At 47.0% G+C, this 17,599-nt stretch overlaps 1 protein-coding gene across 1 annotated transcript; it reads left to right on the top strand.

The window, feature by feature from the left end:
• Positions 1–1,989: 1,989 nt before the first annotated feature.
• Positions 1,990–3,525, top strand: EI90DRAFT_3124842 (uncharacterized protein; the record flags this gene model as incomplete). Its single annotated transcript, XM_039063760.1, has 7 exons — positions 1,990–2,011; positions 2,071–2,204; positions 2,259–2,405; positions 2,479–2,622; positions 2,673–2,945; positions 3,096–3,215; positions 3,268–3,525. The coding sequence occupies 7 exons, from the start codon at positions 1,990–1,992 to the stop codon at positions 3,523–3,525; spliced, it is 1,098 nt and encodes a 365-aa protein (XP_038915258.1).
• Positions 3,526–17,599: the final 14,074 nt, after the last annotated feature.

The raw sequence follows: 17,599 nt of genomic DNA, 5'->3' as shown, positions 1-17,599 counted from the left end.
GCCCGGTCAAAACAAAGCACGAAAGGTGCAAAACAACCTTAGATCATGAGGGAAAAATCTGAAATAAATCACAGAAGCCCATATGAAAGAAATAAACACCCGCGCATATCATAAATCCCGAACAACTAAACGAAAACGGCTCCCGCATACGAACAACTATGGGAACGACGCACGTGATTACCGAATGTGCGCGCGAAACTTTGCTAACTCAACGAATACAGGGAAATAGGACACAACCTTAGTACCATTGGAAAGGTGGGAATAAATGGAAATTTATGATACCAAGAACGTGAGAAAACATCCAGAAATGAATGAGATACAAGGACATGAAGTTAGAAACCTGAAAACACGCGGGAAGACAGCTTCAAGAGGTCTAGAGCCCTAAATAAAATACATAAAAATATGATATCTTCGAGGACGACCTACTATAACAACGAACAATACATATGGAGGATTAGGATGTGATAATACAAAAGGGAATCAGGGAATATGAACGAAATTCACGAAAACTACTAAACTACGACGGACCATGGCGGGAATTTTAGGGAACGATGTTCTAATGAAGTAGAGAGCTATAACACATTCGTTTGAGTAATTCTTGATTACTAGCAACTTTTTCTTTCAGTTTTAAACCTGAATAATTCACTCATTTATCATTTCAGTCTCATTTTAACTAAAATGTCACTAAATAAAATTGGAATAAATCAGCTGAAGGTCTCAGCACAGTCGCACGCATAGTAATGCGAGGTTTGAATTCAGTATGACCGAGTCATAGCGAACTTAATGGGAAATATGGGGAATTTGAAATAGGGAACTGCGGCAAATGCGGCGCAGACAAATTCTAATTAACCATTAAAATAGCTTAGGCGAGGAAGGACAATAAGGATTCCAGGCGCAGTCTGACCGCAGTAGACCGCAGTTCAGCGCAGCAAAGCGCAGCGGAACTATAGCGTGAAAATTTCACTTTTTATTCAGTTTGAGAAAAATACACTGTAAATAAATCCTGTAAATAGAAGGTAGAGCGTGAAAAAGGAAGGCGACCCAAGGAGTATAAAAGGGAGACCCTTTCTGCGACCTTTCGCCCCCCTCAGAGAAGTAAGAAAATAGAGTATTATTTTTCTCAAGCATCTCTGGTTGTCACTCCAGTGCGAAAAAGTGATATACAGTTAAGATTGCCACTGTAGTAAAAGGCAGCAATTAAGGAGAGAAATATTAAGTAGATATTTCAACAGGAGAGCTGGTTAACACTCCAGATTTCAAAGTGTAAACACAAAACAGTTATTTTGCTACTGTTAAAACAAGCAATAAAATAAAGACAAAAATAAAACGAACTCAAGGGACACTCCAGACACCATCCAAATTCATTAACTGAATAGAATCTTTGAAACTTCACCAAGTAGAAGATTAAATTCAAGTTTAAATCCAAATTAAACAACGCTACACAAAATTACACCTAGACAAATTAATAAATTTCAATAAAGAAACAGCTCCGCAGGGCTCGGTTTATCTGTAAGTCAATTCCCAGGAACTTTAAAAATAGAATTAGCCAAAACACTCGGATTGGTACTATATTTACAATAAACAACACTAGTACACTTCCCCATCCTAACTAAAGAACCAGGGAACAGCTTGGTGGTGGTCTCGTTTGAACCTCCCAACTGACCTTCCTTCGTTCTCTCCTTCATCGCTTTCACAGATTGTAAATTTCTTGTTAAATGAGCTCTGAGAAGAGTCGGACTCACGAAATTGGCCACGTCAATTGCCAAATTAGGAAAGGGCCTTGTTAAGACAGCACACACTAAGTTTTAAGGCAAAGAGGTGATCTGAGGTGCTACCAGGCATCTCTGGCAGTGAGAATGACCATTCCTGCATTGTGATGTAGGGTTGGACTGCAGAGATGGATGGAATTATCACATGGGAAAGTTAGCGCTCAAACCCAAAATGCCTGCCAAAAATGTTGTCAGCAGCAGGTGAGAGAGCAGGAAAGAAATGCCTCAGGTGCCTTTGGGAAGTGAATATGGCTTGAGGATGCCACCTCTGACTCCGACTTCAATTATCAATATGCCTCAGATTCCACAACTGACCTCTCCGACTTGGATCATGACTGTCAAGATGAAGAGGATGCAATCAAAAGCTTAGAGGGGTTTTACGAAGTCTTTATGGGCCCAGATAGACATCCCAACCTTGAAGAACAGGTCAAAAATGTAAGCGAGATTGTCCACTTTTTCTGGTTCAGATTAAATCGATGTGTGTGGCAGGCCAAGTTCTGTGGCCGAGCACCTTATACTGGAAATTCCAAGCATTCAGAGCGTCGCAGACAGCAGCATTGGAGAGAGTTAGAGGGAGCAGCTGCCTCATGCAATCATAGTGTATTTCGGGCCTTTGAGCAAAAGGCCAGGCTCAAGGTACGTCATGATGTACATTCTGAAATGTGCCAGAAGTGGGCCCATACTGAAGAACTTGTCCCACTGTCTGAAGCACAAGCACATAGGTGTTGATGGGCGACAGGGAGATGTCCAGATGGCCCAGGAAAAAACTCATCAGTTCCATGCTCACAAATTTGAGGAGAAGTTACAGAGAATCATAAGCAGGATGGACTTGTTAACTATGGAGGAATCAGATGTGTGTTGAATGTTGACTGAAATAAGATTGATGTACTGACTCTCGGCCAGGTAACAGATATCAGTGATGATGACAAGGACTTTTGTGCCAAAAATAGGTCAATCTGCACTTCGACAAATGTCTCCGACATGTCAGCAGAACCAGAGGCAGTTCCAGAAAGGCCTGACTATAGTTCAGATGAAGCCATTGCATCTGTTGAAGGCATCCTGATAGAAGAGGAACCCAAGGAAGATGTGTTGGTCATTGTGGCCAAGTTACTTAAACATGCTGTGAAGGTCCACACGAAGAAGACCTTGAGGAATATTATGATGCTTACAGCCATTGTATCATATGAGAAACTGCGCTGGATGTGGAAAACTGGTTTGCGATGAAAGAAACAGCCTGCAAAGGCTGCAAGTCTTGCAGTAGCAGCATGCATGAGAAAAGGAGAATATTTTGCATGCAAGATCTGAGAAACTCTTCCATATGTTCAGAAATACCGGCGACTCCCTGAGCACACAAAATTTCAGAGGATAGGTGCTGAGAGCCTTCTTGACAATGAGGCTGTTGTTGCAGGGGTTCAACGCTATCTTGCAGAACAAAACCTCGGAGCAGTAAGTCATTGCTGGAACTCTTAACTGACAGGAACTGATCATTTTTCATCAGATAACTCTGCATCTCCTCACAAAGCATGTTAATGAGGTCCTCATCCCAGGCTTGACACTGGAGGCACAAGTTGGGAAGAACAGCATTACTGAGAGGACAGTGCAATGCTGGCTGTGGAAGCTTGGATACCGAAATGTGGAGTCAAGGAAGGGAGCATACATGGATGGACATGAATGCTGTTGTGGGGACAACTCCGTGTACCGCAAAAAGTCGGATTCTGCGGAATTTGGCCACAAACACCCACTACATACCCGCTGACGCTCCCGATGCTCATTCTATCACTATCCAACACTACATACACTCATTCCTTATTTTTCCTTATTTTCCCCATCATTCCCGACAACCCCAAGCAAAATTCCCACGCCCAACCACGCCGCCAATTTCACCCCCTCTCCACATCTCAAGAACCACTGCACCAATTGGGACGAATAAGGGCTCGTTGGGAAGCTGGAGACGAGGAGGTTGCTGACGGGAGGATAGGCGGGCGCTGTGGCGAAGTGTTGCGGAGTTAACCTTCACAATTTCCATTTCGGACCCGTTATCACATATTCCCCATTCATTCATTTTCTTTTATTGTTTCTTTGTTCCCAATTGGATATTCATCATTTATGGTTGCCTACCGGCCCGTCTACATTCCCCCATGCCATTCATTGCATTTCAAACATATATAAACTAGATAACAGCTTGTACATAACAAGTTAGTACTGAATAGACCCATGAAGGGACAAGCAGAAGTTACATCCAAGTGGCAAAGATGCCATCCACAACCCTAACACCCCCTCTGAGCTAGTTTCTCACGTCTAAGACCCCTCACATCATAATACTCAGCCTTGACGTCCAAGAGAGACGTAGGTGAGTGTTTGTTTGAGGTTTTTGCAGACTCAGTAGCGCCCACGGACCAAAACCCAGCCCCATGAACCACACCCACGCACACTACCACCCTCCCCCTTCTCTCTGTCTCGAGTCTAGGCAATAGACCCATTACAACGCCCAGATGTCATTGCTTCCTGCAAAGCATTTATTGATGCAATGTCTTGTGAGAAGGGGATTGGACGGTGAGCACTGAACAATGAATTTGAATTCAAAGAGTTATTCAATAGATTATTGTTGCAGATATATTCAAGTGTATGATGGCCCTAACATGGAGCCCATAGAGTGGGTGTGTCCAGGAAAAGAGCACATTCCAGTGTATCAAGATGAAAGCATCTTCCATGTGAATGAATATCACCAACATGTGTGGATCAAGGATGGCCAGCAGCCACTCTGGAAGAAGGGGAATGGACGTGCAATACACGTTTCCGATTTCATAACTGAAAGGGATGATTGGTATTAACTGAAGAGGAGAAGGACTTGAACCTCAAGCGCCCACCTGAGGCAAGAGTGGAGCCAGATGCATGAGTCATCATATACCCTGGCAAGGGGCATGATGCATGGTGGGATGGCTCTCAGTTTATGAAACAGGTACACTGGTAACCCATATGCTGTCTTGGACGAGGCTGAGATCACAAATAGCTCAAAAATGTGATAGACATATTTGAATTTAAATTCCCAGATTGCATTGGGGTTTGGATGTTTGACTGTTCATCAAGTCATGAGGCCTTTGCACCAGATGCCCTGAATGTCAATAATATGAACATCAATCCTGGTGGTAAACAGCCAAAGATGCACCCGACAACAATCCCCCTTGGCAACCCTCCCCCTCAACCTGGGTGCCCAGATCCCCGTGGCCAAGTACAACTCATGGTCTTTCCTGATGATGAATGCACTCCGGAAGGACTCTGTGGCAAGCCTAAAGGGATGAAGGCTGTGCTACAAGAGCATGGGGTTGTGTGGGACATCCTGTGTGATAATTCTCTGAAGTGCAAGCCAGTCAGTATTTGTGAGCATTGTGTCAGGGACTGCATGTCAGTTCACGATGATAAAGGTGTTCCCAAGAATCCTAGTCGTTGTTAACGCTGAAGTGCCACCTTCAGCAGAGATAGGGCTTATATACATGGATACTGCTATCCACTAGAGTGCGGCTACAAACGAGATAAGAAACAGCCGATAGAATGACGACATGAAAAGATAGCTATTCATTCGGGTAATCGTAAGCAAGGTGTGGGAAAGGGGTGACATGTGGACAGAAGATAGAAGTGGGATGCTAAGCGAGAGCTAAGCGAGATTACCTGCATTCTTCAGATCACTCTGGATCGTCTTACAGCAACTCCCTTCCGGCATAGGGAGTCAGGGTAGCTGGTTAGGCCATGCCTTGACACTTTGCCAAATGTCACAAGCAGCTAAAGATGCGGCCACATGATTGGCTGCAGCTGAGGCTGCATGTAAGGAATGGATGGTGGAGCAGCTGTGTCTTTATTCATCTTTATTCTTGTTGCATACAATGTAAAACAACCGTATTTACATATGTATGGCTTGGGCTTGGGCAAAGGGTTCTTCACTCTTTACCCTCACCCCTGTCAAATCTAAGCTCAATACAGCCTACAATCTTGACAGCCAGAGGACTGAGGAGTCACCCAGGTCAGAACCCACACCAACCTTACACTGCAGGACAAGAAGATGCTGAAGGGCCAGATGGAGCACTGGACTCAGCACTCTGTGAACCAATACCTGCGTCTGACTGGTGCTGTATGAGCTGTGTGCTCTCTTGCCAGTCTGATTTTCAAAACGAAAAGCTGCTCATCCAGCACTATGTGGAACAATGTGGCCACCTCTGCTTCTTCCTTCCTAAATTTCACTGTGAACTTAATCTGATAGAGATGGTGTGGGGCTATGCAAAATACCATACTCGTCTTATCTCACTATATCACCAGGTTTCAATCTGACATATGCATTACTCTCATTTACAGGGTATAGGGCTGCAGCAGATGGTAAGTTCCATATGGCAAAACAACTTGTCCCTGCATGTTTAGATGGATGCGACCTCATCACAATACGCTGTTGTAGGAGGGACAAGCTGGTAGTACCCAAATGGCACCATATAACGGTCTACAGACGTTACCTGGGACCCAACACACAATCTCCCATCCCCCCAAAGCCCGTTGCACTCCCCCCATCATCTCTGTATTTTTCCAGACCAGGTTATGGCCACTTAGTTTCCATGTCAGGCCGCTTTCATGGTATTTTCACCATATCTCCCCCAGTTCTTCTCCGATCCAGACACATTTTATATCGTTAGAAAGCTGCCGTCGAGACGAGTCGAACAAGTCCAGTATCGGGAGATTTGGTGCAGCCGTTGTGGAGATCGTCGAATTCTATCGATTGTGTGGCCACACCCATATATTTATCATGTTTTCTGTTGTTTTCTTTGTTCTGTGTTGTTCTGTCCATTTCTATCCGTCCCTAACACCGTCGGATTGCTCGGACATTAGCTTCGGTTATATACAAGGATGTATTTAGATCTTCTCCTCCTTCCCACTTTAGTGCCAGTCCGACAGTACCGCATCTGGGAGTGTGTGAACGAGTTCAGTCAGGTTTAGGGCGACATTTAGAAGGCAGGATGCCTTGCTTGGCCCTAGGGAAGGTCCACCAGTTGGTTTAGTTGGTATTTCATGGAAGTTTAAGTTTTCAGACCTAGTAGTAGGAAGGTCCACCAGTGAGTCTGTCAACACTGTGGTTTTGCTCCTCCCCTTTCGTTACCTGTGTGTGTGTGTGAGGGTGGTCTGCTCAGGTTCAGAGGTCTGTGTGCCCCTGCAGCTCTTCAGCCCATTCTTCCCCACTTGCACCATTACTTGCAGAAGACTTGGCGATTGTAAGGGATGGGTGGTAGAGCGGTGATGCACGCAAAGCGCTCTTTCTTTATTCTTTGTATACAATGTAAACAACTGTATTTACATTTGTATGGCTCGGGCTCGAGTAAAGGGTTCTTTACTCTTTACCCTCACCCCTGTCAAATCTAAGCTCGATACAGCCTACAATCTTGACAGCCAGAGGACTGAGGAGTCACCCAGGTCGGAACCCACACCGACCTTACAGCGATATATGGATGCCTGTCAGAGTCGGGAACACTGTTGGAAGACAGGCTAAAGATGGACTGAAGATGGATTGGTTTCTGTCTGAGTTGGGGTCAGAGGTGTTGGCAGAAGTCTGTTGGAGCATGCATGCATGGATATGTGGGCAGAAATATGCGGCACGTCCAGAAGTGCTGTTCAAGGTTAGCAAAGTGGGATCGTGGCCTCAGCGACTCAAGTGGAGCGCTGTGCCCTGAGCTTGACATTTGGGGAAGATCCCATATTTACAGATTGACACTTACAGCAGACTTCAAACAAGACCTGTGGGTGGAGCAGACCTGTAGGAGGAGCGCAGACTCTGTGAGCATGGACTCAGAGGGGGGGAAGCCCCCTTTGCAGAAGGAGGGACTCAGACCAGAACAGGGGGGGTACTCTAGTTGATTTCAGACTGAGGTCCCCAAAAATATTTACAGGATATAAATAGGCAGGAGGGACACAGAAGGGCCAGTCAGTCTGGCACGGCAATAAGCGGGGATTGTCAAACTGAATGAAGGACAAGAGCCTGGGAAATTGTTAGAACTGGGCAAGGGCAGACAATTCCAGAGGGGAACCGGAGACTTAGCAAGGAGGGACCTTGGCCTCAGCGACTTATGCGGAGCACTGTGCCATTGCTGTTTGTCCATTTGGTCCTTAATTTCAGAGGCAGTGAGCAGGAAGTCTCTAGGGGGCATTTCAGGTCGATTTTAGACTAAGGGCCTAAAACGAGTATGTACAAGCACCAGTATATAATGGAGAGGGCAAAAGCACAAGGAAACAAGGAGGGTCCGAATCAGAACAAAGGCATCTGAATGGGACAAAGGGAAGACAAAAGCGGAGTGGTACCGAAGGTCATAGGTCAGAACCTGTGGTACATCCGAAAGGGGATAAGGAGGGCAAAGCCCAGAGGGGCAGGAGGATGGGTGAAGTGGGATGATGACTAACTGGCTAGAATGGGAAGAAGCAGCAGTCCAAATAAGGATGAGGGGAAAACGCGAAAGAAACATTACAGATGGCGAAAGTGCTGAGTATGATCCGTGGAGCTCGGAGGTTATGGAGGTTATGGAGGTTATGGAGGCAGGGTTGGAAGTCCGAGGAATATTGGCAATGGTGTTTACATAGTATGAGGTCACCAATGCAATGGACTTAAGCCAAGGTGGAGTCAAAGTCCAAGGTCGGAACTATGATGGAAATCTCAGAGTGAAGGTATGAGCGGTGTCTGAGTACAGGGTAAGGGACAGCAGTGGAAGGTCGTTGTTGTGGGGACAACTCTGTGTACCGCAAAAAGTCAGATTCTGCGGAATTTGGCCACCAACATACACCACATACCCTCTGACGCTCCCGATGCTCATTCTATCACTATCCAACACTCCATACACTCACTCCTTATTTTTCCATAATTTCCCCATCATTCCCGACAACCCCAAGCAAAATTCCCATGCCCAACCATGCCACCAATTTCACCCCCTCTCCAAACCTCCATACCCACACATACAACCCAGCCATTTTTCCACCCGATAGTGATGCTCTACCACCCTTCTTCACCCCCGGAGCATTTCCCAGAATGGCAATCCCATACCCGGATGGTTCAGCACGGAGTATACTCTCATGTGGTCTTGACAGCACCTGTCAATGGCCACATCTCAAGAAGTACTGCACCAAATGGGACGAATAGGGGCTCGTTGGAAAGCTGGAGACGAGGAGGTTGCTGGCGGGAGGATAGGCGGGCGCTGTGGCGAAGTGTTGCGGAGTTAACCTTCACAATTTCCATTTCGGACCCGTTATCACATATTCCCCATTCATTCATTTTTCTTTTATGGTTTCTTTGTTCCCAATTGGATATTCATCATTTACGGTTGCCTAACAGCCCGTCTACATTCCCCCATGCCATTCATTGCATTTCAAACATATATAAACTAGATAACAGCTTGTACATAACAAGTTAGTATTGAATAGACCTGTGAAGGGACAAGCAGAAGTTACATCCAAGTGGCAAAGACGCCATCCACGACCCTAACGCCCCCTCTGAGCTATTTGCTCATGTCTAAGACCCCTCACATCATAATACTCAGCCTTGACGTCCAAGAGAGACGTAGGTGAGTGTTTGTTTGAGGTTTTTGCAGACTCAGTAGCACCCACGGACCAAGACCCAGCCCCATGAACCACACCTACGCACACTACCACCCTCCCCCTTCTCTCTGTCTCGAGTCTAGGTGATAGACCCATTACATCGTAACTTGGTGGAGGGTTGGCAGGAGAGGGTCAGAGGAAGGAGAGAGAAGAGAGGAATGGGGAGAGGAGTGGAGGAGAGGAAAGGTGTCGGGTCCGAAGGTGAGTATCAGAGCGGATGGGAGAAGGGTAGGAGAGTGATGGAAGGGTGGAGTGTCAGGGATGCATCCGGGGTAGAGGGGGTCCGGATGTATCGCCCAGCAGAGGGGCCCTTGCGGGGTGTGAACCGGGCATGCATACTGGCAGGTCCGGAAAGGGACAGCAGTCCCTGGCCACTCAGACTGAAGTGGAGAATGTGAGAAGAAGGTTACTTCTTTGGTTCCCACTTCAGGTACATTTATGTACATGTGGCTTGAGTCACATGACAAGTGCCACGTCATCCTTGGAGACAGCCACAGCCATCCAGGTGTCCCCGTGGGGGATCCCGAGAGCGTCCACTGCATGCATGTGTGCTGGGCACAGTGGGAAGCTGTCTGGGGTGTGTGGGCCGGATGGGTCAATAGTACATTGATACAAAGGAAAGTGGTCCGTGTAGATAGAAGGAATAAACAGGAAGAGAAAGATGAGGAGAATGAAATAAAGAAAGGAGAAGAAAGAGAGAGAAGGAAGAGGGAGAGAGGGAGGAGGGAGGAAGGAGAGGGATGGACAGCAGGGAGCAGGTGTGGTGTGGCCAGGTGGGTCCAGGTGGACCCGGGTCAGGCAGGTGTGCCCTGACATGGAGGTGTCATGAGGAGTAAGAGGAGGAGGGTGGCAAGAGGAGTGATGTTCAGTCTGAGGTGAGTATCAGAGCGGATGGAGATAGGGTAGGAGAAGGATGGAAGGGTGGAGGTGGCATGAGGGGTAAGAGGAGGAGTGGTGTCAGGTCCAAAGGTGAATATTGGAACGGACGGCGGTAGGGTAGGACTCCAGAGGTGGTGAAGATGGGGGTCCAGGAGTCAGATCGGGATCAGGTATGTACAGATATGACAGAAATGGGAGGCAATGAACTAAAGCAAAAGCAGATCAAGTGCCAATATTGACAGGTAATAAGAAGTGCATCAGCACACAGATCAAGTGCCAATATTGGCAAGTTAAGCGAATGAATGGTATGCTGCCGAGTGACAAAAATGGCCAGAGGACAAAAGCGGAGGTCAGCGAGCAGCGCCGATACAAGTCTGCAAATAAGCAGGGTCGGTGCGGTGCCAACACAAGTCCACGAACAGAGGTTGATCTGTCAGTACTGTCACACAAGGACAGCATGAAGGCCAACAGAGGTACAGGGAGTGTTGACCTGACCAGAGGTGTCAAGGGCAACCAGAAGTGGCCAGAGGGTGCAGAATGCACAGAAGCGGGGCATGGCTGTGACCACATAGTGGGAAGCAATGAGTGTGGTTCAGATGGAGACAAGGCAGGCATAGGAACTGGAGGGACTGAATGCCAGGAGCACTGTTGTGGGGACAACTCTGTGCACCGCAAAAAGTCGGATTCTGTGGAATTTGGCCACCAACATACACCACATACCCTCTGACACTCCTGATGCTCATTCTATCACTATCCAACACTCCATACACTCACTCCTTATTTTTCCATATTTTCCCCATCATTCCCGACAACCCCAAGCAAAATTCCCATGCCCAACCATGCCACCAATTTCACCCCCTCTCTACATCTCCATAACCACACATACAACCCAGCCGTTTTTCTACCGGATAGTGATGCTATACCTTCCTTCTTAACCCCCGGAGCATTTCCCAGAATGGCAATCCCATACCTGGATGGTTCAGCATGGAGTAGAGTCTCACATGGTCTTGACAGCACCTGTCAATGGCCACATCTCAAGAAGTACTGCACCAATTGGGATGAATGAGGGCTCGTTGGAAAGCTGGAGACGAGGAGATTGGTGACGGGAGGATAGGCGGGCGCTGTGGTGAAGTGTTGCGGAGTTAACCTTCACAATTTCCATTTCGGACCCATTATGATATATTCCCCATTCATTCATATTTCTTTTATTGTTTCTTTGTTCCCCCATTCCATTCATTCCATTTCCAACTCATATAAAATAGATAATAGCTTGTACATAACAAGTTAGTACTGAATAGACCCGTGAAGGGACAAGCAGAAGTTACATCCAAGTGGCAAAGATGCCATCCACGACCCTAACGCCCCCTCTGAGCTAGTTGCTCACATCTAAGACCCCTCACATCATAATACCCAGCCTTGACGTCCAAGAGAGATGTAGGTGAGTGTTTGTTTGAGGTTTTTGCAGACTCAGTAGCGCCTATGGACCAAGACCCGGCCTCACAAACCACACCCGCACACACTACCACCCTCTCCCTTCTCTCTGTCTCGAGTCTAGGCGATAGACCCGTTACACCGTCATGAAATCAGCCTCCCTATGTGTTTTTCTTGCCATATGTGCCTGTCACGGTTGGAAAGTCTGCCAGATGGATATCAAATTGGCATATCTCAATGGGGTGCTCTCGGAAGATATATACATGCGTCAACTGAAGGGATATGAGGAAAAGGGGAGGGAACAAATGGTTGAAAAACTTAAGAAGGGGCTCTATGGATTGAAGCAAGCCAGATGGGAGTGGTACGCAACCTTACATGACTTCTTGATTCACCTTGGATTTCGTTGAACACATGCTGACCACTCGGTCTTCGTATTCAAACGAGGACGATCCATTGTAATCATTCCTGTCTACGTTGACGACAAACTCCTTGCTGGAAATGACGAAAAACTGCTTACATCTATCCAAGACACCATCGGGGACCGTTTCAAAGTCTCAAGCAAAGGGGAAGCATCATGGATCCTGGGGATCCGAGTTCGCCAAGACATATCGGCCAGCATGCTATTGATTGACCAGTCGCAGTATATCAAGGATATTCTTGCTTGTTTCGACATGACAGATTGCATGCCATGCACCACGCCATTACCCGCTGAGATACACTACAAACCGGTACCAATGGAAGACCATTTGAGAGTTTCCTCATACCCCTTCCTCGAAGTCATCGGATCTCTCATGTATGCTGCTCTAGGAACCCGTCCAGACATCTGCGCATCCGTGAGAGCGCTGGTGCCATTCGCATCGACCTTTGGACAAGAACACATTGAGGGACTTAGGCACATAATGAAATATCTTGCAGGGACTATGAACTGAGGGATAGTATATACAGCCGGGAGCGGGGACCTCGTAGGTTACACCGATGCAGATTGGGCGAACGACGTGGTAAACAGAAAGTCAGTATCCGGATATGCCTTTCTTTTATCTGGGGGAGTGGTTTCGTGGATGTCAAAGCAGCAAGCTGGCATAGCATCATCCTCAACACATGCGGAGTACGTTGCAGCAGCCGAAGCAGCCAAAGAAGTAGTCTGGCTTCGACACCTCCTGGAGGAATTACATGAAGGAATGCCTGGCTCAACCACGTTACACATTGATAACCGAGCTGCAAACCTACTTGCTCAAAACCCCGTCAATCACGCCGTGACCAAAAGTATCGATGTCAGGTATCATTTCATACGGGAATGTGTCATGGATGGAACGATTGATTTGAAGCTTATTGGAATGAATGATATGGTGGCCGACGTACTTACAAAGTCCTTAGTCAAGGCAAAGCACGATCGCTTCTGCCTGATGCTTGGGATGGAGTTTGTGGCCTAGATAGATGCATGGATGTTGGACTGTGGGGGAGTGTTAGAAGTTGCAGCCCAATGCCACTGGTGGTCAAGGGAGTCACCTGGGCTGGACATTCACGCTTTGGGAAGGGGAGGGGCACTTTGAGGCACAAACGGCGGCAACCTCTTTGACTCTTTGTCTTTGCGCTTTTGTTTTCAACTTGTTGTTTACCACTCATGTTTCACCTCAGTGGCGTAGAGTCATTACAAGATGTATATAAGGACCGGACTTGCGCTAGCAGCTGATACCTCACTAATTGAGGTATTGCACTGTGCAGTTATCACAAAAAGAAAGTTGTGTACAGTAAGAAGAAAATAGTGGATGAAGATGGCTGAGGTCAGAATAACTATTCATATAGATGAATTGGTTCAAGATTCCTACAGTTTGGGATGGAACTTTCCCACACCATTTTCACTCAACAACCGGATTAGAAACACGACTTCAAATTAAAATCCTACTATAAAATGTACCCAAGAAACAGCTTTCTTTGAAGTTTCAGAAAAATGGTGGGTGGCCAATCTCCCAAAAAAAAAAGTTGAAATTTATGGGGGAACTGCTGTGCAATTATGATTGTAGAGATCATAATAAATTAAATTCTAGTCGTAGATACTCATTTTAATACATCTATGTGACTTGTACTTCTGCACAGCATATTCTGCCTGTGCCCCAGTTAATCCGTTCCTTGTTTGAACTTTCATCAGCAAAAGTCTGTTATGCTCTGGAGCATCAAGAGTGGCTGGAGCATGGGGGAGACAAAACAACAGATTGGGCACTCCTGGAGCCAATAGTGTTCTCCTGGGAGGGGGTTCAGGAGCAGCTGGGAGTGGTGAGGAGTATGCAATGTACCAGGAGCAGTGGGAGGAAAATGTTGGTCTCTAAAAAGTTGAAAAAAAAAATTTAGGGAAAAAATCAAAAAAAAATTCAGGAACTATAGTGTCTTTAAAGTGCTTTCAGGACATATAATTATTTGTGAAATTGAGGAAGAAATGATGGAGAAAAATGGAAAATACTTTTGGAGACCGTTCCCCTCACTTTCCTATTCAATTTTCAGACTTTCCCATCAATTCAGTTCTCATTATTTCTTGGGTCTCTGAAAGTATTTTCCATTTTCTCCATCATTTCTTCCTCAATTTTGAAAATAATCATATATCCTGAAAGCACTTCAAAGGCACTTGTCAGGGGACAACTCCTGGGTCCCCATGACCCTCCCCTATGGCCCACAGCCTCAAGTCTGGCCAGCCCTATCCAGGGCACAATCCTACTGTGGGTCAGAGATGAGAAGGAAGTTAACTTCTCATCTTCCCACAGTGGCCACAATACATTGAAAACTTCCGGAGATATCCAGAAGTCACATGAGACCCGAGACCCGAGGTCTGGGCCATCCGGCCACACTGAATGTCTGGCACAGGGCATGTGTGGGAAGTGCAACAGCCAGGTGCGGTCACAGGTGCGGTCACAGGTGCGGGTGCAAGTGCGGGTGTGGATGTGGGTATGGGCTAGGTCAGGGTGTATGCCCTGACAGCACTACAGTTCCTGATTTTTCTTTGATTTTTCCCTAATTATTTTTTTCAACTTTTTAGAAGTCCCTATTTTTCAAATTTTCCTCATTTCCCTCTATATTCCCCCTCATTCCCCCCTCATTCCCCCTCATTTCCCCCCTCATTCCCCCCCTCATTCTCCCCCATTTCCCCCCCCCCCCCATATTCTGCAAGCCCAAAAGTGATTAAGTTGCCAGATTAATCATATATCAGGCCACAAATTTTGATTGTGTATTGGTGAGTCTCAGTGCCCTTGATATATAGTATAGTGTTTGATCTAAATGTTAAGCAGTGTCTTGTTGTGTTAGTCTTGTGGTAGGAGGTATTCATTGGGAATCTTCCCTCTTTTTTCCTTTTCATTTTCAAATGCTCCAGGAGCTCCCAGAAGCTTCTCACCCCTATACACTTTGAAGCATTTAAATTGTATTTACTGGATATGTTTGTGCACAAAGCAATGCTCCATGCCCTCCTGGGAGTGCCCTGGAGTACCTGGTCAACTCTGGAGGAAATGAGCTGTTCCTGGACTGGCCAATCTCCTCTTGATTCTCCCAGTGCTCTCCATACTCTGGAGCACTCAGGAGCATAACAATTTTTTGCTGATGTTGTAAGTGAGAAGTGGGCTTGTGATAGAGAACTTCCTATGCACTCATAGGCATTGTCATGACCGACAAATCCTGGGGCTCCATCAGCGGCGAACCAATGCCGATAGGCAAATCCGCCAACCTGAAACCCATCCCAACCAGCCCCCAACCCGATGTCTGGCCCCCTGCCTTATTGCACGAGACTTGGCCAACAATCAGAACCTAGACCCTGCTGGCATTCTGACCTTACCTCCAGTTCCCAAGCCCTTGGCGCTGTAACGGGTCTATTGCCTAGACTCAAGACAGAGAGAAGGGGGAGGGTGGTAGTGTGCACAGGTGTGGTTCATGGGGCCGGGTTTTGGTTCATGGGTGCTACTGAGTCTGCAAAAACCTCAAACAAACACTCACCTACGTCTCTCTTGGACGTCAAGGCTGAGTATTATGATGTGAGGGGTCTTAGACATGAGCAACTAGCTCAGAGGGGGCGTTAGGGTCGTGGATGGCATCTTTGCCACTTGGATGTAACTTCTGCTTGTCCCTTCACGGGTCTATTCAATACTAACTTGTTATGTACAAGCTGTTATCTAGTTTATATATGTTTGAAATGCAATGAATGGCATGGGGGAATGTAGACGGGCCGTTAGGCAACCGTAAATGATGAATATCCAATTGGGAACAAAGAAACCATAAAAGAAAAATGAATGAATGGGGAATATGTGATAACGGGTCCGAAATGGAAATTGTGAAGGTTAACTCCGCAACACTTCGCCACAGCGCCCGCCTATCCTCCCGCCAGCAACCTCCTCGTCTCCAGCTTTCCAACGAGCCCCTATTCGTCCCATTTGGTGCAGTACTTCTTGAGATGTGGCCATTGACAGGTGCTGTCAAGACCACATGAGAGTATACTCCGTGCTGAACCATCCGGGTATGGGATTGCCATTCTGGGAAATGCTCCGGGGGTGAAGAAGGGTGGTAGAGCATCACTATCGGGTGGAAAAATGGCTGGGTTGTATGTGTGGGTATGGAGGTTTGGAGAGGGGGTGAAATTGGTGGCATGGTTGGGCATGGGAATTTTGCTTGGGGTTGTCGGGAATGATGGGGAAATTATGGAAAAATAAGGAGTGAGTGTATGGAGTGTTGGATAGTGATAGAATGAGCATCGGGAGCGTCAGAGGGTATGTGGTGTATGTTGGTGGCCAAATTCCGCAGAATCTGACTTTTTGCGGTACACAGAGTTGTCCCCACAACAACGACCTTCCACTGCTGTCCCTTACCCTGTACTCAGACACCGCTCATACCTTCACTCTGAGATTTCCATCATAGTTCCGACCTTGGACTTTGACTCCACCTTGGCTTAAGTCCATTGCATTGGTGACCTCATACTATGTAAACACCATTGCCAATATTCCTCGGACTTCCAACCCTGCCTCCATAACCTCCATAACCTCCATAACCTCCGAGCTCCACGGATCATACTCAGCACTTTCGCCATCTGTAATGTTTCTTTCGCGTTTTCCCCTCATCCTTATTTGGACTGCTGCTTCTTCCCATTCTAGCCAGTTAGTCATCATCCCACTTCACCCATCCTCCTGCCCCTCTGGGCTTTGCCCTCCTTATCCCCTTTCGGATGTACCACAGGTTCTGACCTATGACCTTCGGTACCACTCCGCTTTTGTCTTCCCTTTGTCCCATTCAGATGCCTTTGTTCTGATTCGGACCCTCCTTGTTTCCTTGTGCTTTTGCCCTCTCCATTATATACTGGTGCTTGTACATACTCGTTTTAGGCCCTTAGTCTAAAATCGACCTGAAATGCCCCCTAGAGACTTCCTGCTCACTGCCTCTGAAATTAAGGACCAAATGGACAAACAGCAATGGCACAGTGCTCCGCATAAGTCGCTGAGGCCAAGGTCCCTCCTTGCTAAGTCTCCGGTTCCCCTCTGGAATTGTCTGCCCTTGCCCAGTTCTAACAATTTCCCAGGCTCTTGTCCTTCATTCAGTTTGACAATCCCCGCTTATTGCCGTGCCAGACTGACTGGCCCTTCTGTGTCCCTCCTGCCTATTTATATCCTGTAAATATTTTTGGGGACCTCAGTCTGAAATCAACTAGAGTACCCCCCCTGTTCTGGTCTGAGTCCCTCCTTCTGCAAAGGGGGCTTCCCCCCCTCTGAGTCCATGCTCACAGAGTCTGCGCTCCTCCTACAGGTCTGCTCCACCCACAGGTCTTGTTTGAAGTCTGCTGTAAGTGTCAATCTGTAAATATGGGATCTTCCCCAAATGTCAAGCTCAGGGCACAGCGCTCCACTTGAGTCGCTGAGGCCACGATCCCACTTTGCTAACCTTGAACA

This window comes from Cantharellus anzutake (genome assembly GCF_015039405.1).
Source record: "Cantharellus anzutake strain C23 chromosome Unknown EI90scaffold_29, whole genome shotgun sequence".
Classification (NCBI taxonomy): Eukaryota; Fungi; Basidiomycota; class Agaricomycetes; order Cantharellales; family Hydnaceae; genus Cantharellus; species Cantharellus anzutake.
Note: the sequence above shows the minus strand (reverse complement) of the source record. Positions and strands in the feature narration are given on the sequence as shown.